The sequence below is a fragment of the Diceros bicornis genome, chromosome 3 (genome assembly GCF_020826845.1).
Source record: "Diceros bicornis minor isolate mBicDic1 chromosome 3, mDicBic1.mat.cur, whole genome shotgun sequence".
NCBI classification, from domain to species: domain Eukaryota; kingdom Metazoa; phylum Chordata; class Mammalia; order Perissodactyla; family Rhinocerotidae; genus Diceros; species Diceros bicornis.
The window spans coordinates 72,184,335-72,209,798 of NC_080742.1; the positions used below are offsets into that span (position 1 = coordinate 72,184,335).

General features: G+C 38.3%; 1 protein-coding gene across 2 annotated transcripts in view; it reads right to left on the reverse strand.

Annotated features, from left to right (window-relative positions):
• Window positions 1-1,407: 1,407 nt before the first annotated feature.
• The window catches only part of AASS (aminoadipate-semialdehyde synthase), a 53,408-nt gene continuing 29,351 nt past the window's right edge, over window positions 1,408-25,464 (reverse strand). Inside the window, exons 12-24 of one of the 2 annotated variants that reach the window (XM_058529034.1) lie at window positions 25,076-25,135; window positions 24,824-24,891; window positions 21,913-22,031; window positions 21,606-21,732; window positions 18,337-18,447; window positions 18,136-18,244; window positions 17,225-17,365; window positions 11,309-11,476; window positions 6,831-6,926; window positions 5,044-5,159; window positions 4,289-4,377; window positions 3,622-3,798; window positions 1,409-1,958 (exon numbers count right to left, since the gene is read on the reverse strand). In XM_058529034.1, coding sequence (XP_058385017.1) covers window positions 1,840-1,958; window positions 3,622-3,798; window positions 4,289-4,377; window positions 5,044-5,159; window positions 6,831-6,926; window positions 11,309-11,476; window positions 17,225-17,365; window positions 18,136-18,244; window positions 18,337-18,447; window positions 21,606-21,732; window positions 21,913-22,031; window positions 24,824-24,891; window positions 25,076-25,135 — 1,500 coding nt within the window. In that variant the 3' untranslated portion in view covers window positions 1,409-1,839. Of the gene's footprint in view, window positions 1,959-3,621; window positions 3,799-4,288; window positions 4,378-5,043; window positions 5,160-6,830; window positions 6,927-11,308; window positions 11,477-17,224; window positions 17,366-18,135; window positions 18,245-18,336; window positions 18,448-21,605; window positions 21,733-21,912; window positions 22,032-24,823; window positions 24,892-25,075; window positions 25,136-25,464 lie in introns of both variants that reach the window. The other variant, XM_058529036.1, reaches the window with a different exon arrangement.

Sequence of the window (25,464 nt, forward strand, 5' to 3'; positions counted from 1 at the left end):
ACTGTCAAACTGTTTTCCCAAACAGCTGCACCATTTTATACTACCACCAGCAGTTTATGAGGGTTCCAATTTCTCCACATCCTCACCAACAGTTCTTATTATTTTTTATTATAACTATACTGGTGGATATGAAGTGGTATCTCATTATTGGTTTGATTTGCATTTCCCTGATAGCTAATGATGTTGAGCATCTTTTTATGTGCTTATTGGCCTTTTGTATATCTTCTTTGGATAACTATCAACTCAGATCCTTTGTCCCTTTTTAAAACTGGGTTATTTGTCTTTTTATGGAATTATGATAGTTCTTTATGTATTCTAAATACAAATTCCTCCCTTACTTGATATATGATTTGCCAAAATTTTCTCTCATTCTGTGGGTTATCTTTTTGTTTTCTTGATGGTGTCCTAAGAAGCACAAAAGTTTTAAATTTTGATGATTTCCAATTTGTCTATTTTTTTTCTTCTGTTTCTTGTGCTTTTGGTGTTATTTATTTAAGAAACCATTGCCTAATCCAAGGTCACGAAGATTTACGCTTATGTTTTCTTCTAAAAGTTTTACAGTGTTTGCTCACACATTTAGGTCTTTGGTCCATTTTGAGTTAACTTTTAGATATGGTGTAAGGTAGGGATCCAACTTCATTCTTTTGCATGTGGATATCCAGTTGTTCCAGCACCATTTGATGAAAAGATTCTTTTCCTCTGTTGAATTGTCTTAGCATCCTTTTCAAAAATCAATTGACCATAAATAGCGAGGGCTACTTCTGGACTCTCAATCTATTCTTGTTTTATTCTTTTTCATGCTATTGTAAATTGAACTGTTTTCTTAGTGTCATTTTTATTTCATTCATTGATATTATATAGAAACACAATTGATTTTTGTATATTAATATTGTATCCTGCAACTTTGCTGAATTCATTTACTAGGTTCTAATGTTTTCTTAAGAGTTCCTTTGGATTTTCTACATTTAAGATCATGCCATCGGCAAACAGAGATAGTTTTACTTCTTCTCTTCCAATCTCGATGTGTTTCATTCATTTCTTGCCAAATTGCCCTGGCTGGACCCTCCAGTACAAGTTGAATAGAAGTGGCAAGAACAGACATCCTTCTCTTGTTTCTGATCTTAGGGGGAAATCCTTCAGGCTTTCATCACTAAGTATGATGCTAGCTATGGTTTTTCATTGATCCTTTACATCAGGTTGAAGAAATCCCCTTCTATTCCTAGTTTGATGAGTGTTTTTAACATGAAAGGGTATTGGATTTTGTTAAATGCTTTTGCTGTGACTAATGAGGCGATCATGTGGATTGTGATTTAATCTTACCTATTCCCTTTTCCAAACACTCAAGAGAAAACTATAAGAAATGACCTTTACTAAATAAATCATAATTTTATAAACAAAGCACAAAATAGCATTATTGCAATGGTTTGTATATAGGTAATCTAAAATCTAAGTGAATCAATTTGAAAAATACAAAAATATAGCTGCCTAAGGAAATTTTTTCTTACTAAAAAGATATAACATTATCCGCTGATTATAGGAAAAAATATTCTTGTAAGAAAAAAGTTGCACAATAAATTAATGAATAGCACTATCGTTATCATTTTTACATACACAGGAAAAAAATACATGGTAGAATTATTAAAGTTATCTGGTAATTACTGGCATCTCCTGTTTCAAATGGTTTCATATTAAAATAGAGATAGATATTTCAAAAATGCCATTGCATTGACTTAATCAAAACATATTATGCTCTAAAATAGCACATTAGCAAGCATGTTCATTGCATAAATGTCCATAGCTGTGTTGCCTGGAAAGATAAGAACAAAATATAATTTTCAATTATGGTTTCATTGTGCTCTGTGTAGTATATACAATGCCTTCTGCTTTAATCCGTTCCAATATTGGTCCATAGATCTCCTTTGAAAAGGGCCCCATCAGACCTTTAGCTTGAATTTCACCTGAAATAAAATAAATTTGTAATTACCATTTTAAAGGTAGTGTTAAAGGTTAACTTCCACAGCAGGAGTCTCCATACAGCAGTAAACTCAGAGTCAATGAATTGTTGGAGACCTAAGCATTTTTAAAATAGCTGCTTAAATGTCCCCTACTAAATTATTACTTAGTCAACACTCTGTAAAGAAAAGGTGTTAATTTTAGATTGAAAACACAGCTGGACTTAGGAACAATGTCAGAATTCATACATTTAACTGTATGAACTACTGCCAAGACACAGAATAAAGTACAGTAAAAAGGTAATGTAAACCTAACTAATCTGCTTTATTTGCTGAGGTTATTATTTTTTTTTTTTTAAAAAAAGCATAACACCAACAGAAGGAATTAAAACCAATTTGATTATTTGGGCACAGGTATCTGTTAGGATGGTTGAAACTGTAAGTCTGGGCACTTTTCCTAAAGGCCATGATGACCTCATCCCTTAATACAGTCACATGTCGCTTAACGAAATGGATACATTCTGAGGAATGTGTCGTTAGGTGATGGCATCATTGTATGATCATAGAATGTACTCACACAAACCTAGATGGTTTAGCCTACTACACACCTAGGCTACATGGTACTAATCTAATGGGGCCACCATTGCCATTGACCAAAATGTCACAGTGCGTGACTATACTTCTTCCTTCTGGTTCCTCAATAACTAAGTAGGTGGTTTAATTTGATGTTAGCTGATATGCTATTATAGATATGTTTTCTCATTATTGTACATTTATATACTTTGATGTTTTCTCTCCCCTCATGCTTTCACAAGGGCCAAATGGGGTATTATATTCAGAGTTAATACTTATTGAATGTATATGTGACCTTAAGGAGAGAGTGGAAAGTTGAAATTTGAATCCTTTAGTCCAAAATATTTATTAAGTACTGATAACATGCTGAGATATGAAGATTAATAAAACATGGCCTATATTCTTGAAGATCTGGAAGTGAATATCCTCCGCTATTTCGGTGTTACCACCCCAAAAATATGAAAAACCAAGGAAAGAAAGGAAGGGAGGTAACATTCTCTGGGGGCCCTTTATGTGTTATTTCGCTTAAGAGTCATGACAACTCTGTGAATTAGAGATAACAATCCCCACATTAAAAATGGAGAAACTCTGGGGCCGGCCCGGTGGCACAGTGGTTAAGTGCACATGCTCCACTTCAGTGGCCCAGGGTTCACAGGTTTGGATCCTGGGTGCGCACCAAGGCACCACTGGTCAAGCCATTCTGTGGCGGCGTTCCTCCATATAAAGTAGAGGAAGATGGGCATGGATGTTAGTTCAGGGCCCATCTTCCTCACAAAAACAAATAAATAAATAAACATAAAAAAAATAAAAATGGGGAAACCCTGGCTCAGAAATGCTGAGTAATTTGCATCCCATCACTCAGCCATCTTGTGACTGAACTGGGACAGAAATCAAGTCTAACTCCAAAGCCCATGTTCTTTACTCACTACAAGGTGACCTCCAGTCACCTCCAGTTAGCCAGCACTTGGATCTTCTGAGATAGCTCGCTTTTTGTGAATGCCACTGTTATGCTCAAGAGTAATTATTTGATGTCCAGGCACTGAACGACTTGGAGATGATATGGCGATAGACTCAGTCCTCCAATGAAAGAACTTACCATCAAGTAACATCTTGGCCGCCATAGCAGTGGGTAACCCCACAGTTTTAGCCATGGCTGAAAAGCCATTGACATCCCCATAAACCACAAGATCAATAGTTTTACTTTCTAGATGTCCAGAAGGATGTCTGATTCCAAAGCTGTCTCTCATCACAATCATATCTTTCTCTCCAGGGCCTTAAAATAAATAAACAAAAGTTTTTAAATGCTACTATCATCACAACTCCAATACTGTATTTCACCTTCTGCTCCTGCCCTTCTGTTCTCACAGGTTTTCCCTCCCATTATATATGGTCCTTAAACAATTATCTATACTGCTTTTTAGTCCAAAGAACAAGTGAAAAACTCAAGGAAATTATAACTCTGATCACGTTCCTCTGTCCAGGTTGGTATCACCATGGCCTGGCTATGGACATGAGGGCACTGCTGTAGAGGCCACCTACTTTTCTCCCCCAAATGCTCCTTTAACATTTCCCTAATGCATTAAAAATTAAAAGTAAAACTAATATTTTTTTCCTTTCCTATGTTACTGAAGTCCATTCTTACTTAATATTTCTCTTGTTCTTCCCTCTGGAAAAACAGCCCAAGTGCTCTTTCCCTCATATAGGACTTCTCCATTCCTACTGCTTCTTCTTCCGGGATGTTTAGCTAATACCCCATAGCCTACCATAGGAAAGTTTCGTGACCAAATGCTTGGAGAGCGCATCCACAACAGATTCTGCTGGAGGGACTTGTTCATCCCCAAGTAAGCCCAACCTGAGGAGCACAAGAGATGGCTGCATTAGTTCAAGGCCTATACACATTCTCGCTTGGAAGAAGAAGGGAGCTCCTTGGATTTTATCTTGAAAGGGCAGAATCACAGGATGACAGTCCAAGTTAAGTTATAGGACTCTCCTAAATTGCAAAATATAGCAATGAACAATAGTAACGTTTTAACCTTTAGAATTATCCCCAGACTCTCCAAGGCAGTGCTCCCTGGAGCAGAACTAACACATTGTAAATTCACGCAGTTGCAAGCTTTCTATGAGATTAATTTACAGGTGAGTTCTCCCACATTAGGGATACCAGCATAATGTGCCACAGCTGTGTGGATAAGTGTTTTAAAGTTGTTGGAAGAAGACTTGGAGAATCTCCTACAAGAGAGAAAAAATATCTCACCTTTCTCAGAAACTGAGTAGTAAAGTGTCTCAAAATAAGTATTTCCCAACTTATAATTGCCATTGAATTTCTCTCTTTATCTACTTTTTATCCCCACATGAACATGGTACATGGTAATCTCTCTATAACGAGCCAACACTAGAGCAGCAAATTAATCAAAGACAATGTAAAATGTTTGGTTCTATCTTGACTTTTCTTTGACTAGAAAGGACTAAGTAATCATTGATCCAATATTTTTCTCTAAGTTGATTGGTGGGTGCCTACCATTCAGCAGCCTCCAGCTGAGTATCATCTCCTCCTAGTTTCTTAAGGACAGCTTCTTTAAGCACATCATGCTTGGAGGAGGGTGAAATCCCAACTAGATCACAGAGGAGTTCTTTCTGTTTAGAAAAATAAAGATAAAAATTCTAAGTTCCTAATAAAATAAAAAATAAGTTGAGAAATTATCCTATTAAGACATTGGACCTCAAATGTACCTCAAATTTTAAATTAGAAATAATTAGAAACAGTAAATTGTAACACATACATGTGCATACATATATGTTCTCACACCCACACACCAATAAACGCATGGTATTCCAGAATGATATTTCAGCAATAAAAATGGGTCATAACATCAAATCAATACTAAACAGATGGTACCATATTTACCATCACATTTCCTGCCTTTGCATGTCCTCTCCATCACTTTTCATCCATTCTCCCTCATCCCCCAGCAGTCCATTTTGGCCAGGATAAAGTGGAAGGAGCTTATTACTGTGGTTGCTAGTAGCAACCAGAGTTCTTCTGTAGGTTCAAGAGATGAGAAAGACCTTGCAGATAATAAAATCTCAAAGGAAGAACACTTAAACAGTGGTCACAGCTTTTTCTGCTTTCTGAACAAGACTTTTTCAAAGGCTCCCAAGGAAAAAGTTATGCTCTAGATTAAGGATCAATAAACTGGTTCACAGGCCAAAGTCAGCTCGCCATCTGGTTTTATAAATAAAACATGTTATTGGAACACAGCCATGCTCATTTGTTTATGTATTGTCTATGGCAGAATTGAGTAGTCTGACAGAGACTGTGAGGCCCATAAAGCCTAATATATTTGCAATCTGGTCTTCTACAAAAAAAGGTTGCCAACCCCCATTCTAGATTGTAGCTAACAAGATATTTGGACCAGCCTCAAGAATGTCTGCACCAGATTTCCTAATCCAGCTGCTTCAGCCTCAGATTCACTTTATAGAAATTTATTCACTCCTGTCTAACGAGTAGATTTGTGAAAGGTAAAACTTAGTTTGGAAAGGCTCTCAGAGATACAAAAAGCTGAATTTAAAAGCAACTGGCTAGCAAGAATACCAAAGTTTCTTTGGGAGACTTAATGAGTTTAGCAATATTGATCCTTTTCTCCTTGTGATCAATTTCTGGCATTTCTGCTGGAATATGGGCATTAATTCAACTTGGAGCTCAGCTAGTAACAAGCTAATTCCTGGCAGTTAATGGACCAAGTTATACTTTACGTTCAGTTCCAAACCTCCAAAGTCCCTTCCAACCCTGAGACCCTAGGATTTAATACAACACAGATATGGGCATAAACTCAGTAACTGAAAACTCAAATTACTCATGGTTACAAATGGCCAAATGAAAAAACTGATGGGGTTCGGGGGTTGGGAATCCAGTTCTGTGATACCACCAGTAGCTCTCCTGCATTATCAGTTTTAGGAGGCCCGAGCTTAGCTCCTGTCACTGGGTCAACACTTAGACAAGAGGTAACCACAAGTGGTAACCACTCAGAGCTCAATGCAGAGAGCAAGTCCATTTCTTCCCAGGGCTGAGGGAGCAATCAAGTGGTAGAAGTTGCTGCAGGAAATAGGCCCAGTGAGTAAGCCTCCATGCTCTCTCTCTCCTCCCATATGGTGAAAGGAAAGGGGACTTTTGGGTTAAGGTTTATCTTCCTGCGCATAAGCCACAGAATGGGTTCTTTTGTTGGTCCAAACCAAAGTTCAAATCTGACCATTTCAGAAGGCATTTCTGAAGAGCAGCAGACAATGTATAATTCTGGAGTCACTCACCCAGGTGACAGGGTTGGCCTCAGGTCCAAGGGCAGGGAATGTATCCCTGTCTAAAAGACCCAATTTTACAAATCCATTCAAGGCTTTGGCATATCCCTGTAACAAGAATTATTAAGCAGTATATGAAAATTTTCACTTTAAAGAAAAAAAACTAAAAAGGTTTTTTGAAAAGAGGGATCTATCTTTGTAACTTGTTTAGAAATCAGGCTGAAAATAGTCATTTGTATTGCTTGTATGGATGCAACCACCTTCAGGTTCAAATCAAAATCAGCGGTGTCACATTTCCACTGCTTTACATAAGAGACCTTGCAAAACTTGAGTCTTTACTTCTGTTTCTGGATAACATGTGAGTGGTATTTTCTGGCAGCATAAGGGCAAATTTCCTTTTGTGTTTTATGCTTTCAGTTCAGCAGGATAGTATTTAATAGCACAGTTGTTCTCTTTCTTATAATGGAAGAAGGAGCTTGTAAGACTATTCCCCCAAAAAGCAGATAATCCATTCTACTGATCAAGAGCCACTATCCTAATGCATTTAAGGCGGAGGAAAAAAAATCAGAGAAATTTTTCTAAAATGTCATCACTCTGATAAAAATTCCACATGGGTCCTTCATTGTCTACAGGACAAGTCTTAAGTCCTTGGCATATTATATAAAACCCATCCCAATACGCCCCTCCAGCCTGACTCATTATCACCATCTCACCATTCACCATTCCCCAAACATGCTGTGCTCTTCCAGAGACCTGGGCCTCTGTGCACGCTGCTCTTGTGCCTAGAATGTGGTAGCCACCATTCCTCACCTATGAAATGTTTACTCCTCCCTTAAGACCCAGCTTAGCATAACTTCCGAACGCCCTAGATGAGTGGGCACGCCTTTCTTCTCTGTACTTCTGTAGCATTTTGTATATATCTCTCTCACGGCGCTTAACACAAATCGTAATTAATTGTCTATTCAGCTGCTGTACTGTAGGTACAGAAAGCGGTGTGTGTGTGTGTGTGTGTGTGTGTGTGTCCTTCATCCCCATGCCCTCACCCCATTATCCAGCATTCCAGTGTGCTGAAAGAGAACAAATGACTGGATGAATAGATTCTGAATGAGAATGAAGCGAAGGAAGACCATAATAGCATGCTCCCCCTGTGAGCAAATCAGGGGGAAAAATGGGAAGACCAAAATAAGGGACTTTATTGTAGCTGCTGCAATTACTGAGAGAGAGAAAGAAAAGAAGGAGGAGGAGGAGGAGAAGGGCAGGAAATCATTTTGGAAAGCAATAAAGTTATTAAAATAAAAAATACTTCCTGTAGCCATTTAATGTGTGGTCAACCAGTAATTTTCACATTTCTGAAAGGCTGTATTATTCAAACTGTTCAAAGGTTACTAAGTAAAGAATTCTCATTTATTTGCTCTAGCCCAATGTAAATATGCTACAAAGAGGAGAAACAAAAAAGCAATACCCCCAGCTTGCTTCTAGGATCTGACAAGTGCCAGAGATTCCTTCATCCCACATCTCCAACACCGAGACATTTCCAAACTATTTAATCTCAGAAATATATTTTTATGGTGACCTCTAGAAATGAATTTATTGTATGTATTGATTCACCAATAAGCATTTAGCAAACTGTGGCCACGTGTCAGACTTGTGCTAGCGGCTGAGGCTATAGAGATGAAAAATGTAGTCCTCACCCATGCAGAAACTGCAGAAACTGACCCAGAAGGGTCAGATAAGTGAAACAGATACTGCCTGGCACACAGTAAGCAAAACTACAGGACCACTGATGACTACACTACAGTAGGATATTATAGGTGCTATGACAGAGGTAAACACAGAGCTATGGGAGCACAGAGGAGGAGATGCTCACATAGATGTGGGGGAGGGGAGTCAAGGAGATGGAGTTAGGGAAGACCCCATGGGAAGGTGATATCAAGTTGGGTCTGGTAGGACAAGCAGGTGATGGGCAGGTACAGGAAAGTAGCCGAGGTCTCCCTGTCATACTTGGATGATAGTGCCTCATCTCCAATACTAGAAAGAATATTCCAGCTACTGAAAGGTTTCTGACATTGCTCAGCATGGTGGCCCTCATGGATATGAACACTGTGACATCTTCCATTGTCCGGGGTTCTGTGGGGATGGCTCTCATCCATACACATTCTTGAAAGCTTTATCCAATTCTTAAATCTCTTAAAATCCTCTATTCCTGGGTCTACATATTTGGCAAGAGACTATAACTAAAGCTATCAGAAAATCCTTATTCCTGGACCCCCCTGCACAGAAAAAAACGTTAAAACTTATATTCTTAGAACAAATTGAAGAAGACAGAATTAACAAATCTGCCAGACCTGGGGATGGTATGGCTTCAATTCAGACTAGAATTTCTGCTGTTTCTAAAGGCTTGTGGACCATCCATATTCCTAGATCTCCTTCAGATGTTACCACTGACACCTCACTGGATTCCTGGACAGTGAGAATATCACATTCATGAGAGTAGAGGTATCTGCCCTCTGGGAGCTTAAAATCTATTTCAGGAGACAAGAAAAATATACATAAAAATCTAACTAAAAATGCTGGGATATAAATGCTAAGTGCCAATAAATGCAATAGAAGCTCTAAAGAGTAAGAAATGAAGTGGTTGTCTTCTCTTTAAGAATAAATAGGGGGCCAGCCCTGTGGCATAGTGGTTAAGTTTGTGCACTCCACTTTGGCAGCCTGGGATTTGTGGGTTCGGATCCTAGGCATGGACTTACACACTGTTCATCAAGCCATGCTGTGGCGGCATCCCACATACAAAATAGAGGAAAATTGGCATAGATGTTAGCTTAGGGCCAATCTTCCTTACCAAAGAGAAAAAAAAAAAGGAATAAATAGGTGTTAGACATGGAGAAATGAGGCAAACCAGAAGCCAGTCTTCATGTGCCGACACTGTGGAAATAACCTCTGCTCTTACATTAATTTTTTCAGTTATTCCCTTTCACACATGAATAACACCACCAGTGTTCACTGATTCCCGATGCCTACCTCATATAGGGAAGGGAGATGGGAAACGTCCTGGAGGAGGGAGCTGTGATTTTCGACAACATGGTATGGAAAGCCTCACTGAGAACAAAGTCCTGAAGGAGCCAAAGGAGACTGGGGCAGATATCTGGGGCAAATGTTCCAGGCAAAGATGGCAGCCAGTGAACAGAGAAGAGAAGGGGAAAGCATGCACAGGAATTGAAGGCTTATCACTGACAGGCCCCTGCATCTTATACCTTTCAGAAAAAAGATAATTAGTGAAGACTCGATAACACACACAAGACAAATCCCCTCTCTGGCCCTAGTCAGGAAATCTCACAGGGCAGAGAGATCTGAAATCAGATCTCCGATTTCCAGAGATGTATATATTTTAGGTATGCTGGTTGTAGTGGGTTGAGTACTGCCCCCCTCATAATTTATGGCCACCCAGAACCTCAGAATATGACCTCATTTGGATCTTTGTAGATATAATTAGTTAAGGATCTTGATATGAAAGCAACCTATATTTAGGGTGGGTCCTAAATCCAATGACTGGTGTCCTCATAAGAAGAGAGGACACAGCAAGACAAACACAAAAGGGTGATGTGGAGACGGAGGCAGAGATTGGACCAATGTGTCTACTAGTTAAAGAATGCCAAGAATTGCCAGCAACCACCAGAAGTGAGGAGAGAAGCATGGGACAGTTTCTCCCTCAAAGCCTCCAGAAGGTACCAATCCTCCCACAATTTGATTTCAGATTTCTGGCCTTCTGAATGGTAAGAGAATAAATTTCTGTTGTTTTACGCCACCCAGTTTTGTTATGACAGCCCTAGAAAATTATTACACTGACTGTCTTGATCTGGTCATACTTGTAACTACTCTCTCGTGATTAATAAATGAGTAGTGAACATTTGTGTTTATGCTTCTAGAATCTACACTCCATTTTGTGGTGAAAACATTTTAGATTTGCTTTGGAGAAAGTGACGCTGACCTCATCTTCAGCTTCAGGGATACAAAACAGAGGCCAAAGCTGACTGGCACACTTTATTCCACTGACCTTAGGGGCTAATGAGACACAAATTAGATTTTTAGCTGAGACTATTTTCTTTTTTATTCTCACTGGATTTGAACCTAAGAGGCTGGAGTTGCTGCCACTGTCCTGCCGCCATGTGGAGCCTGAGACTGCAGCCAATACTTGAAGGAAGAGCTGAGAGGTGAGGAGAAACCAAGTTCCAGTGAGGTCACTTGACCCCCAAATCTCACTCCACCTGAAGCTGGCCCTTCACCTGCCCCCTACTCCTCATGAGTCAAAAATTCCCTTTTTGCTCAAGCCATTTTGAGTTGTCCCCTAAAACATTCAATCAAGAGTCCTGAGAAAATAGACTCCAACCTGGTTTACCATTTTAATTATTCTGATCACTAAGAAAAATTAAGTGTACACATCACTTACATCAAAACAGACAACATGCTTCATGTAAAGCATAGCTGCTTACCTTGTATCTCAGTGTCCCCCGCAACAAAGTGTGAGCAGACGGAATGCCATAGATCTCGGCATATTTTGTACTGTCTCTGTTAGGATAGCCTTCCAAATTTAATCCAGGAAAATAATCCATGGGAGTAACCACATCAAGAAAGGAGACCCCGCCTGCAACATTCACAACCTGAGGAACATTGAGAAGGCACACCTGGGGTTACAAAAAGCTGTCCCCTCTTTGGGTTTATCTGCACTATTTGCACAATAAAGACATTAAAGTTTTAAAAGAAAGCAATAGAGGATTTGAAAAATAATTTTTAATGAAACTACCATAATCAGCAACCCATACTCAAGCCGTTCCACTAATCATAATTCACAAGGTTATTGTTCTCCCAAGCTTTAAAATCTGATTAAAGCATTTCATTTTCACTAAGATCTTGTTTTCTATTTTTTCCTGCCTTTAGATAAGGCAGTACTGAATTATGCCCCACTAGAGTTTTGTTTTGTTTATAAATAAATAATAAGCTAAAAGAAACAGATTCTCATTTAAATGACTGCTATGCTCAAATAGCAATGGCAATATTCTCGCTCTGTTCTTTTCTTTACTCCCACGCCACTTCTGAACGCCACATCAGTCACCAGTCTCATACATTTCACTCACACAGCTAGCATTTACAGAGCACCTTCCATGAATGTGCCAGGGATCACACCCATTGTGGAGGGCGTAAGGAGAGTGACAAATATCATACACTTCATGTTTCCATTCCCTCCTTTATTCATTGAATGTCTACCAATTGCCAGGAGCTGTGCTAGAGCAACTATAAGGAGCTCACGGCCTAGACTAGTCAACCTACAGTGCACGTTGGGAACCAGGAGGGAGGGAGATCTCCCCTCGCAACAAAGACAGCGCAATGAACATACGATGAAACTCAAAATAGTGCTACCTCCCGATCTTATCACTGGTGAGAAGTTACATCACCGATTACCCAGCTCTTTTGGTTGCTCAGTACTCCCCTTACCCACACCTCTCCCCCCAGCACACACACACGAAATGCAGTGAGGCATTTTTTTTCCTTTAATTTTGATTAAAGGACTAAATTTTTCTTTTAGTTTCTGAGGTTTATGATCATCCTTGAGATAATGGAAAACAACCTGGAGTGATAAAATCATGGCTGAGCATTCTGGTTGGGGCTGCTGGTGGAACTGAGTTTTGTCCTGCTTATACCACTGGGAACAATTTCCAACCACGTGTCTAAAGCTGCACAAAACAACACTGCACGAGGGAGCTGCCACTGAACTTTCAGATGGATTCTGAGGAATTCACCCAAAGGAGTGTTTGGCTAAACTTAAGATTCCCAGAGTTTATTTGTGGATGGGTTCTGCATGTGCCTTGGTATGAGAGAGAAAACAGAAATGTATGTGTACGTAGCTGAAGCCCCAGAAGGAGATGGGTTATGCTGACTGCAGTATCACGTCTTTGCAGAGTGCCAAGCACTATCGAAAATTCCAACAGTGAGAATGTGAAGGAAGGGAAGAATGCTTTTCATTTGATTTTCGTACAAAACTCTTCTGGACTGCACAGTAAACATTTCCAGAGGGACCACTTCTGCACCGTTTCTTTAAAACAAATTTCTTCTATCTGGATTCTAAATTAAAAAACAAAACCTAATAAGAAGGTAATTACCCTTTAGGGTCTCTCTCCACACCCATCTCACTTCTATAACTTTGGTGATTCTAAAGTTTTGCTTACTTGTTTGAAGGTTAGGACTTTTTGAGGAAAAATTCAATAAAGACTACTATATTCTAGCACTTTACTAATCAGAAATAAATCAGCTGCTTCATAAATCTATCAGGAGATCTTTGTGAAAAACATAGGCAAATGTAAGCTGAACAGTAAGGATTCATTTAGAGACGGACAGCTGCTGAAGCAACCTGACCCCAAAATTACTGGATAATCATCAACATTTGATACCAACTCAGAGTTGCATTTCTAGTGACATACCACAGGGTTCATTAATAAGCCTTGTCCTGTTTAATATTTTATTAATGACTTGGATGAAGACAGAAAGACATTTATCTATTTGGTGGAGAATACGCATTTTTTTCTGACTTGACAATGCTCACACTCAAGACCCACTCTCAGCAGAATCAGTGGCTCATTACTCACTACTGTTGCAGGCTGCTCGAAGGCCAACTCCTTCCCACACACATGCACCCACACCCACACGTCTCCCAACCATTGAGAATCACTGACAATAAGCTTCCTTGCTAAACTAACAAGACATTTAACACAGGAAATATATAGACAATCATTTATTCAGGGCCCACTGTGTGCTAGGTGCCTTATATACATTACCTTTAATCCATGTAATAACCCACTTTTCAGAGGTGAAAACAGAGGCTGAGAGAGTCACCCAGAGGCAGATTTGAACAGGCCTATCTGACTTCAGTGTCCATGTTCTTTCTACTATACCATACTGTCCCCTTAATTGTGCTTATTTGTGGATCAGTTTTTGAGAAGGATATTGATCGACAAGGTACAGCGTTCCAGATTATGCCACCAGTGATGTACCTGAAGTTGAGTTAAGAATGGTTGCAGGCAAAGGAGAGAGCAGCAACTTTTGATTTCCTACAAAGGAGGGGCTGCTGCAGTCAAGCTAGCGGCATGCAATGGGCAGAGAGCTAGAAAACCTATCTCAAGGCTGTGTTCACAGAGCAAGCATGATCCTTACTTAGGAATATTTGTTTAGCTTCGAGTAGCTTGGGAGAGGAGGCTGAAGGAGATGATGACAAAGCTCTGCCATGTCACTCCCAGGCGCCCCCAATGTCCCACCACTCATGAAGTGAATAGCACTAAGAGAAGACATGATCACGGTCTCCAAATATGAAGAAGGAAATCAGATTCATTAGAATTTGGATTAGAAGTTAGAAGTTAGAAATAGTACTAGTGGCTGGAAATTACTACAAGGATGTAGGACAACAAGATATGTCCTAATTCATAGGCCTAAGTTGCTGGAAAAGTTTAAGGCTTCAACTTTAAGCAGAAGTCAGAGAGGTCACCTGGCTCCCCCATCATGATTCTGCGATTATGTAAGGCCTGCTCCATGGTGGAGAGTGACAGTGGCAGAGGGGATGGAGGGACAAGAATACAAGAGAAGCTTTAAGAAGTTTAATAGTCTGGGTTGGGAGACAGACTGATACACTTGAATTATTGAGTGAATAATACAGCATCTGGAGAATTCTTAGACACAGACAATCAAAGTGTGGGAGTTCAGACAAAAGAATAGTGAGCGGGGGCTGGAGGGGTCAGGAAAAGCTGCATCCACAAGAGGAAACTTGAGTGAGACCTTGAAAAAAGTATCATTTTAGCAAAGAAAAGAAAAGCATCATGTTTTCTGTTGGTGTCCTCCAGTGTCAGGGAGATGCAAAAAGCACTCCTTTTTACAAAAGGAGTTCAGGATGAAAGGGAAAAACTTCAAATTCAACAAATACAACTTCTGCTGCCTGAAAATCACCTCTTGCTTTTCCTGAGCTCTTATCACCATCGATTTCTTTATGCAGCTAGTATTTGCTAGGGACTTAGGACACGCCCCACAATTGTAATCTATGTGACCTCATTGAGCCCTACTGCAAGCACCTTGCCAGGTGGTATTATCACGCTTATCTTCAGACAAGGAGCCCAAAGCTCAGAGAGATTAAACGATTGTTCTAGTGCCACCCAGTCAGAATGGCAGAGCTAGAACACAAAGCCAAGCCCACGGACATCAAATCCCTTGATCTTTCTGTTACACAGATTGCACTATGCTGACCTTTTCATGGTTATCATCTTTATCATTTATATGGCCTCCTGAAAATAAGCATTTTGCTCAAGTGAAGCAAGAATTTTTCCTGCATGTTAGTTGATACCAAACATAGGCCAGTCTCTTTTCCACGACGGCAGAAGGTGGAAGGAGCTGTTGGAATGCAACAGGAGATAGGCTGTGGCATATAAAAAGATGTGTGCCTGATAGAAAATCAGACTGAGTTTCCTGCCCAACCTTCATGATTCATAGAATTGGAGAACTGGATGGAACATCAGTGCCCACACTACACATAAGGAGACTGATGCTCAGTGGACCTTTACAATTGCCTGGCCTTTGGTGACACTGTGAGGGATGCCGGCACTTGGACCAGAACTCAGGGGTCCTGTTTCATATCCTGAAACATGTGAATCTATCTTTCCAGCATCAAATTTATGTGTCCGCTTGTTTAGTAGAGTTTTAAGTATAGCTGTGATCCTCTGGTCACTAAATCGGTTCTTCTTAAATTCAGCTACGCATTAGACTCACTTGGGGAATTTCTAAAGATCCCAAAACCCAGGTGAGCCAGAATCTCTAGGGAAGAGGCCAAGGCATCGCTATTTTTTTAACAGCCCTGGTGATCCCAATGTGCCACCAAGGCTGTCACTTTACTCCTTTGTTTATACAGGAAATACATTTCAATCCACAGATACACTAAGAATGTATAATACTGCCTCCAGAATAATCTTTTTTTTCCTGAGGAAGATTCACCCTGAGCTAATACCTGTTGCCAATCTTCCTCTTTTTTTGCTTGAGGAAGATCAGCCCTGAGCTAATATCTGTGCCAGTCTTCCTCTATTTTGTACGTGGGTCTCCACCACAGCATGGCTGAGGAGTGGTGTAAGTCCACACCCGGGATCCGAACCTGCGAACCTGGGCCACCAAAGCGGAGCATGCCAAACTTAACCACTACGCCACAGGGCTGACCCCTAGAATAATCTTTTCAAGTCATATAACTGATCACATAACTCATCATTGCTCCCTGCAGGGCTGGGACTAGGGTGAGGTAAGGGAGGTGCCTAGGGCACAAAATTTAAAGAGGAGCCCTCAGTCTAGTCACATTTGTTCCCAAACATGAGTCTTTCCTTAGCTAAGAGGATAAACTATGAAGGCAGATGGATGTGATTTGGATACTGGCCATGCCACTTGGGATCTCTAACTGTGGCTGAGTTAGCCAAGCTTTCTATGCCTGTTTTCTCCCTTATAAACTCGATAGGGTTGTAAGAATCAAATGAAGTCACTGTTTAGCACAGTCATGAGTGGCAACATTCTTGCCGGGCTGGCACCTTCCTATCCTTCAAGGACGAGCACATCTTCTCTTCTCTGCTAATTTTCCTCTCCCCCATCAAGTCAATTGCCCTCTCATCTGTATTGTGTGGCACTTTAACAGCCTTCTGAAATTCTCCCACTGGATTGTAGCTATTTATTCCAGCGTCTGTCTTTCCTGCCATGAGGTGATCTGGTCAAAGGGAACAGAAAAGGCTCTGGAGTTAGTTAGACCAGGGCTTGAATCCCAGCGGAATGATCTTGAACATTCTCTTTGAACCACAGTTTTCTTATTGTAAAATGATGAAAATAATACTAAGCTCCGAGAGCTCTTCCATTCTGGTACACAGCAGCTGGGAAAGAAATTTCAGTTTCTTTCCCTGACCCACTAAACTGTCTAGTCTAAGAGCCACCCCCATTCTAGCTGTGACCTGAGGTCAGGAACTTCATTCAGTGTGACAACCTTCGGTGTCTTGTCCCAAGTCCAGCACATAGTAGGGACTCAGTAAATGCTTGTCATGCTGAAATAAACTGCAAGATGACCAGTATTTACACACGCAGAGAAGATGAGAAGTGAGTTTGCAAATTGCAGAAACAACTTGCCAAGAAGGCAAAGAGGAAAGAATGAGTACAGGCTTTGCTGGGAGCGGTGAGGAGACCACAGTAAATGGAACAGAAAATATACACTGGGAAACACTGCAGGAGGAGAGAATGGAGGACAAGCAGCACAGCCATTGTGAAAGGGCCTTGGTATCGGGAGAGAGAGTTTGGACATTCTTAGGCAGGTGTTGCAGGTTTGCGTCTCTAAAGCTTTGATGATGTTCCTTCACCTTTCCATTGAGCAGATAGGTGGCAGGCTGCATTATGTTCATCAAAACTCCCACTGGACTCCAGCTGAATTTATATCTCAAAGGATTGCCTGAATGTTCAGGGGCTGGAAGCCCACCACAATAGGAAACATAAGATTCAATCTGAAATTAAAGAATCAGTAAATTAGGGAGAATTAACAATAAGTTAGGGAAAATAATGTATCCAAGTTATTAATCAAGTACAATGACACAAATGAAGTAAACTTGCTACAGTTTTTCTTTTCTTAAATTTACTAAGGCTTTCAAAAATACATCCTTAATGCCAAATACGCCCTTGATTAAGTCACAGTTACATTTGATACATACGCATTTTTAAAAAACCCTCTAGAGATTGTGACTAACATTTTATTCAGTTAAAAATCCATTGGATTATATACTACAATATATAATTATAATTAATTAGTGCTAATTAATTAATATATAATTATAATTATTTTAGTCTATATTTGATTATACATATTACACATATATAACCTAAAACATTTAATTTGATTCATCACATTTTCATATCCAATATTTCCTTCTCATATGTAAAAGATACTTCATTGCTAACAGATTAATGATATTCCAAAGAATTTTTCCCACTTTTAAAAGTCAAACCTTATCTCCAAGGCAGTCTAAAATCTTTTATTAAACCAAAATGTTATGGTAGCATCTATTTCTCTAAAAGTTTATTGCTAAGACTTGGATATTGTTTTACCATGCAAATATTTCCACAGTTACAAAATTTTACGTGAAATTTCTGGCCAAAGTATGAGTTAGAATATAGCAGCTTCTTTAATCAAAATTACAGAAAGATTATTTCTGTACACAAAAATCTAGACCTTTTTAATATTTTCCTAAATAGACCTTTGGACATAAATTGGGCTCACCGTGGCTCCCGCTTCTTTGGCCTTATCTATTGTTTCCATTGCCAACATATGATCAAGACCGGGGTCCAATCCCAATTCGCCAATGACTGTGATGCCAGCATCTTCCACACTACAACAGGTGGAAAGAGGAGAAAGGAAAAGCTGGATATAAAATAAAAATAATGCCACGGTGCTACTTTGTTGAAAATGACTGAAACTTACCTCTTTTCTAACTCTTTTAGCGCTGGTGTTATGTAGCTTGCAGTGATCATGTTAACTTTGTTTGTGATACATGCCTTGGCCACAACAGGATGCAAGACATAAGGCAACAAGCTTAAAAACAGAGGGAGAAACTAATCAGAGACTTTCTTTTCCAACCCTACTTTCCAACGTACCTTGAATTACACGAAAGCTCCGTTCTAAGGCATCAGTCTGATTATATTCTCTCAGAGACGACCAATGAGTTTTTGGGGACTATAGGATAAATTCATCCAGTTATCACACTTAAAACTCTCCACAATATGACCTTCACCTAACTTTTCTATTTTTCTCCCTCAATTTCCTTCATAAATCATATATGGGAACCAAAGATAAAGTTATTATTCTTTTTACCTCTATATCTCCCAAATGGCTGTCAGGAGGGGGTTAAACTAAGTCAAGGTGGTTCATGTATTACATTAGAGAGTAGAGTTTAGGAAGGGCCAGGGGAGGAGACAGGCTTTAATGGTATTGATTGGTGTAAAGGCTATCAAAATGGCTAAAAGTCTATACGGTGAGCAAAAATTTAAGCTGTATTCAAAATTCAACTTTGATTGGGTTTTCTAAAAATCTGGCTTGGTGTTTTAATTTGGTGCTAGGACTACATAATCACAAAAAATGAATTTCTATAAATGCTGATATAAATGAGCATATTTATATCCTATCCAAGAAATCATAAAACTTCCTGTCAATTGCATAACAATATTTAACTTCTACAAGTGTACTGCCTATTTGGTAAAGCAATCTATAGAGTACCAATGAAAATATAAATACAAACTTATAAACATTATCATACTATATCACCGTACTTGTCAAATTCATCCTGCATACTTCACATTTTCTCTATTTCACATAAAACAAAACAATAAAACCGCCTCTCAGGCACTTAATCCTCTTCAGGTCAATAGAATAGACTACTGCTACTTATCATTATTATCATGTGGCATAATATTGTGTACACATTTTTTCTAGTATCAATAGGAAAGCTCATGATTTCTGTTTTTTGGCTTTTTTAATAAAAAAGAACTGCTACTAAATATGGTAGCCCTTTAAAGGCTTTTAAAAACAAAATACAGTCAAAACTCTTTGTTGGAAAAATACTAATAGAAAATGTGCAATGACATCATCTTAAAGGGTAAGTGAGGATTTTTTGTCACATTCTCCACATCGAAAACTTGCCTGATAAAAGTTTTCTCAAGATCTAATAATATTTTTAAACTTTAGCATTATCTGCACTAACCTAATAATATGCTGAGAACTAGAAGGGTAGGACTTTGATTGATGGTGCCTTCTTTAGACAAAGGGGTTAGAGTTCACAATTCACTGTGTATGTGATACAGTAACTACTCAGAGGACATAACTCTTAAATTATTTAAGTTGACTCCAACCCAATTAGTCCAAATAATTGGAAACACCACCTGTGAAAACATACACAAAATACAAATGGAATTTTCAAAGTAACTTACCAAAGTAACTACTTTGCATTAAATCATTAAAAACTAAAATTGAAAAATAAAAACATATTAAATGACATATTATAAAATTTTTTGTGAAACATATCTTTTACTCATTTTATTTTGGTAGTCCCTATCACTGTGCTTACATCAAAACATTCTTTCTCCAACTTAAAAAATAAAAAATTATTTAAGAAACACTACAGGATAACAACGTTTAACAGCATTTCTACTATTCGGCAACAAAATTCATCCAACTGAGAAAAATTAAATATAAAACAGATTTTGCTAATGCTAAACCTTATTGAAGGCCATCAGTTTGCTAAATTTTAAAATTTGAACATACAAATAGATTATTGTCTTTGTCCATTATGTTGTCATATTGTGCTTCAAATTTAGTTCCAAAGGTGTTGTATAATGTCATTTTCCCTTTTTTTAATCAAAAAACAATGTTATATTTAGGTAGCTATATGTGGCAGAACAGATTCTCTTTGTTTTATTCAGAAGGCTAGAACGTTCAATTTTTAATCAGGACTTATTTTCATAATCATATCACTGACAGACAAGATCTATTGGTCATTAGTAAATTTTTGATGAACAAAAAATTAATGTATACTAAATTTGTACAAATTGAATAACATTTTAAGAGCCCAAAGTGAGCCTATATTTAAATATATCAAGAGATAACATAAACGTTCTCACTTAGAATTATCTTTCATTTTATCTATTTTCCACACCTGTTTTTTCTTTTTAAAGTAGGATATCACAGAACTTCCTCCAAAAATATCATTTGAATCTGATCTAACTATGAAAATGATCCAACTATGAATGAGCAGGTAACCTTCTTCCTTCTATCTTGGAAAAATTATATTCTAAGAATAAATGACTATTCTTATCATTTTGGTATTTCAAAACCAAGTTTAATTATAGAGTGAACCTCATGTAGCTCTCCATCTAGAAATTAGATCTGCATATTTATTAGATAGTAATAAACACTATATTTCAAGATCTGTTCCTATGATAAGACTTAAAATGGTCATAAAGCTAGAGAATCTACTCATTTTCATTTAAGTTGTATAAGTGCAAAGGATAAAATAGCCACCAAAATGTATGAAACATGAATACCTCATGACCCAGCAATTTTAATTCTAGGTAGATACTCAACAGAAATGTGTACATACAGCAACCAAAAGACAAATACTAAAATGTTCATAGCAGCATGATTTATAACAGCCAAATTCCAGAAACAGCCTAAACATCCACCAACAGTCAAATGGATAATAATGATAGACTCATACAATGGAATATTACACATCAATGAGAATGAATAAACTGCAATTACAGACAACACAAACGGCTCTCATAATCACAATGCTGAATGAAGGAAGACAGCCACAAATGAGGACATACATATGGAATAATTCCAGATGTACACAGTTGAAAGCAAGCAAAAACTAATCTATTTGTTAGAAGCCAGGATAGTGTCTGCTCTTGGGGGTGGGGCTAGAAATGGAAAGGGGCACAAGGAGGGCTTCTGGGGTACTATTACATTCTGTTTCTGGACGTGGATGATAGTTACACGGTGTGTTCACTTTGTGAAAATTCATTGAGCTATACACTTACGATTTATGCACTTTTCTGGATGCACTCTTCAATTAAAAAGTTTACTTAAAGAGAGAAGAGAAGAAAAGAGAAGAGAAGAGGAGAAAGAGGACATAAGGAAAGAGAAATAACAACAACAAGAAAGTATATGGCAATCATTTCTTGCTAGATACTAACCTGATGACAAGATCCTGTGTTGCCACCAAGAAGCCCAACTTCTCTTCTTGTTTACCAATGTCCATGCAAACAGGATTAATTTTATATTTCTTGCCTAATTCTTCCATTTGACTCTTCATGTCAGAGCCTATTTCAAGAATAAAAAAGTCCGATTTTTAGATTTCCTTCCACTAAAATTCATTTTAATATCTCCAAAAATTATTTTTCGAAGTTTGAAAACAAAATAGTCATCTAAAATTCACAGAGTAAATGTGGTTTAAAATCAGTTTTTCCTCTTCTTCTTCTTTAAAAATTAGCGTTTGCTTACCTACTGTTATTTCTATATTGTCATCTCTTGACAGGTACTCCAATACAGGCTCAGATATGTAACCAGTTCCAAGAACCAAGACCTTTTTCTTGGTGCCTGAGAGTGACTTAGCACGTTCCCTATAAATAAAAAGTGGAGAGGGGAGAAAAATTTAACAAAAATATTTTAAATAATAAAATCTTGTCCCCAAATCAAACTAAAACTTAGACTATGAGACAATAATTTTTCCCACATTTCTTACAATAAGAACCTCAACAGGAGTGTCCTATACTAATATTTTTCAATAATTATTTTAGATTTTGTATGATGAACAACAGACCCTGACGTCGCTGAGGTATATGTCCACAGACTTTCATGAATTCCCAATACCACCAGCGAGGTGCAGATGCCGCGCCACTGCCTGGCTTACCCACGATCGAGTAACTTGGTCTCACACTTTATCCTTCCAGGGGACGTGATTCAAAATCATGCTAGGGGCTTTACGTCAAATACTTTAGTCACTCCTCACAACAATCCAAGACAACAATCTGAGGAGGATATTATTATTATCCATATCAAACACTGTTGTGTCATTTATCTTTAGGATCACTTGACAATAGTTAAAACTATGATTTTGAAATCACAAATGGCATGGGTTAAAGGTAGAAACCTAAGACAAGTTATTAGGCAGGATTTTAATTCTCAAACAGTTTATTCTGTTGGAATTTGTGTCTTCCTGACAGATAATTCTTTGCCTTTCCTACAAACTATGACTTCCAAGACAAGGACTAGGTCTCATCCATCTTTATAAACTCGTTAATGCTCAGAACATTTTATCTTAAATATGGAAGATACTCATTAAAAGTCTTTTGAGTCAAATTCCTAGATATCAAGGGAAAACCATGGAAATGTTCTGGTGCCAGGAACTTATGCAGCAGGCTCTGTCTTGGAATCTTTTAGGCCAGGATGTCTCTCAAACTTTAACCTTTTCATTAACTATAAGCGAATAAAAATAAATATAGGGGGGTTGGAGTGTAGGCAAAATGGTACAAACTTCTACTTATAAAATAAATAAGTCATGGGGATGTAAAGTACAGCTAATAATAATACTGTATTGCATATTTGCAAGTTTCTAAGAGAGTGAATAAAAGTTCTCATCACAAGAAAAAAAAATTGTAACTGTGTATGGTGACAGATGTTTACTAGGCTTATTGTGGTGACCATTTTACAATATATACAAATAGGACATCATTATCTTGTACACCTGAAACTAACATAACATTATATGTCAATTATACCTCACTAAAAAAAGTTTTGATAATAAATAAATAAACAAAATATAAAATGTCCCTGCTCCCCTTTACCCCCAACACACTCACATTACTGAGGAGGTGAGGTCTCCTTTAACTACCACTCCCATCTCATTTCACCTCCCAGAAAGAACCGCTATTATTTAGTTATTGTATATCCTTTCTAACAACACTTTCTACAGTATGTGTAATTAAAAAATATTATTTTGATGTCCAAATATAAAATGTTCAAAATACATTTTTCAAAACTTGCTCCTAGATTCTCATACTATCCATCTCATCAGCAACCCCAAACCCCACACTCCAGGTCAGTCATAACTGTGCTAAGTGATGGAGAGAACATAAGAATAAGGCAGGGTTCAAGATAAATTAAATTTCCTTTCAAAATGCCGTCTTCACTCTCAGTGTCTTGGCACAAGATTCCGCCCGGGAAGGAGGGCAGAAAGTCCTAGCAATGGGAGCCAAGTAGACCTGCTGCTACGTGAAACACAGTGTGTAAGGGTGAGATATCATCGTGACTGGTCACATTAGACACGTCATTAGGATTAGTTATACAAAGGATCATCAGATGGTGAGAATCAAAAAATACAGAGAGCTATGAAAAATAAACACCCACGAAGTTTCCCCTACAAGTAACTCTCCGATGAGGTTACCGAGCTAGCTGCTTTTTAAAAAAACAAACTATACACTCTTGGTATCTTATGCCAGAATATTTCATTGACACATAAAAAGTAACTATAAGCAAACTAACACATACGGAAAAAGCATAACAGTCTAAGTATATCTGGCCAGATCTCTTATCCACTTCTTGTAGGTAGAACAACTGAGAAAGAAGATACGGCAGTTTGTGGGATTGTTTTTAATTTTCCCGCTCTGGCTTCTCCTGAGAATTCAGTGCCTGAGTTATTTTGTTAAATGTGAATAGATCAGTGGAGGAGACATAAACACAGATCAAGGGCAATCAGCTGAAAGGGACCAGAACATTCCAAATAAATGTCCATGTTTTCAAACTTTGAGTAGTAAAATCAATGGAGGCAACCAAGGCCTTAGCTAAGTTCCTTTCTACGAGAACTGCTCTCTTGGGTAGATTGGCCACACTACTTTTTGGCACCTTCCTCCTAGTAAGAATCCCCAGAGAAAACTGACCTCTCACCCTTTTCTTTCTTCACTACTTTCCTTAATTTCTAACCAAGAGCCCACTTTCCTAAACACTACACTAAACCAAACAGAGTCCAATAAAAAGCAGACTGAAAGCACCAAAGAAAGCGTTCATGGGCTCATTTTCCTTTGAGAAAATCACTGAGGCGTGACAATATGCAAAATGCTAGAGGAAGAACAAGGGGCTCTCCAGAGGACATCCCTTTTGGACTTTTGCTTGTTATACACAAGTCTACATAGGACATTATTAAGCCAAAATGATGCTACAATACCATTCAGGGAAGAATCGTCACATTGGTTTCAGCCAGTCACTTAGTTTGGATCTCCTACACTTACAGACATTTCCAAAATTTACATATTGTATAAACCTAGTATCATGAACTCACACAGAAGCATTAAAAAATACTCATGAGATCCAAGATAAAAATAAATGCATAAAACAAGAGGATTTGAACAATGCTTACCTGCTCTCTCGGAGTTTCTGGATATATTTATACTTATCAGGCAATGTACCATTGGATGTAATCACTGCCTAAATGTATATGACATAAGACATCTCTTTAGTATCCACATTTTAGTCCCACAAACATAGGCTCGTGACTGATAGAGACAGAGTGAGAGAGATGGAGAGAGAGAAAAAGGGGAAGAGAGAGAGGAGAGAGAGGATGGTGGTGGAAAAAATACACTCATGGAAAGAAATTCTTTTCATAACTTACATCTCTCACCACAGGAGAAAAATTCTGACTTTCAAGAGGCTGTGTCGCATCTGATAATATCTGAAAGGAAAATAAGACTGGTAAGAAATAAATGACATTGCAAAGAAGGCTTCTTCATGTTTGTATCTATATCGAAATAGTCAAAGGGAAAAAATAATTTAGAAAACAGTTGTCTGAAGATCACTGAATAGAAATAATTGGTAATAGAAGTCTTCTACAAGCAATGAATTTTGCCCCCAAGAACATGCTATTTCAGCACAATTTCCAATTTTTTTTTTTTTTGGTGAGGAAGATTGGCCCTGAGCTAACATCCATTGCCAATCTTCCTCTTTTTGCTGAAGAAGATCAGCCCTGAGCTAACATCTGTGGCCTTCTTCCTCTATTTTGTA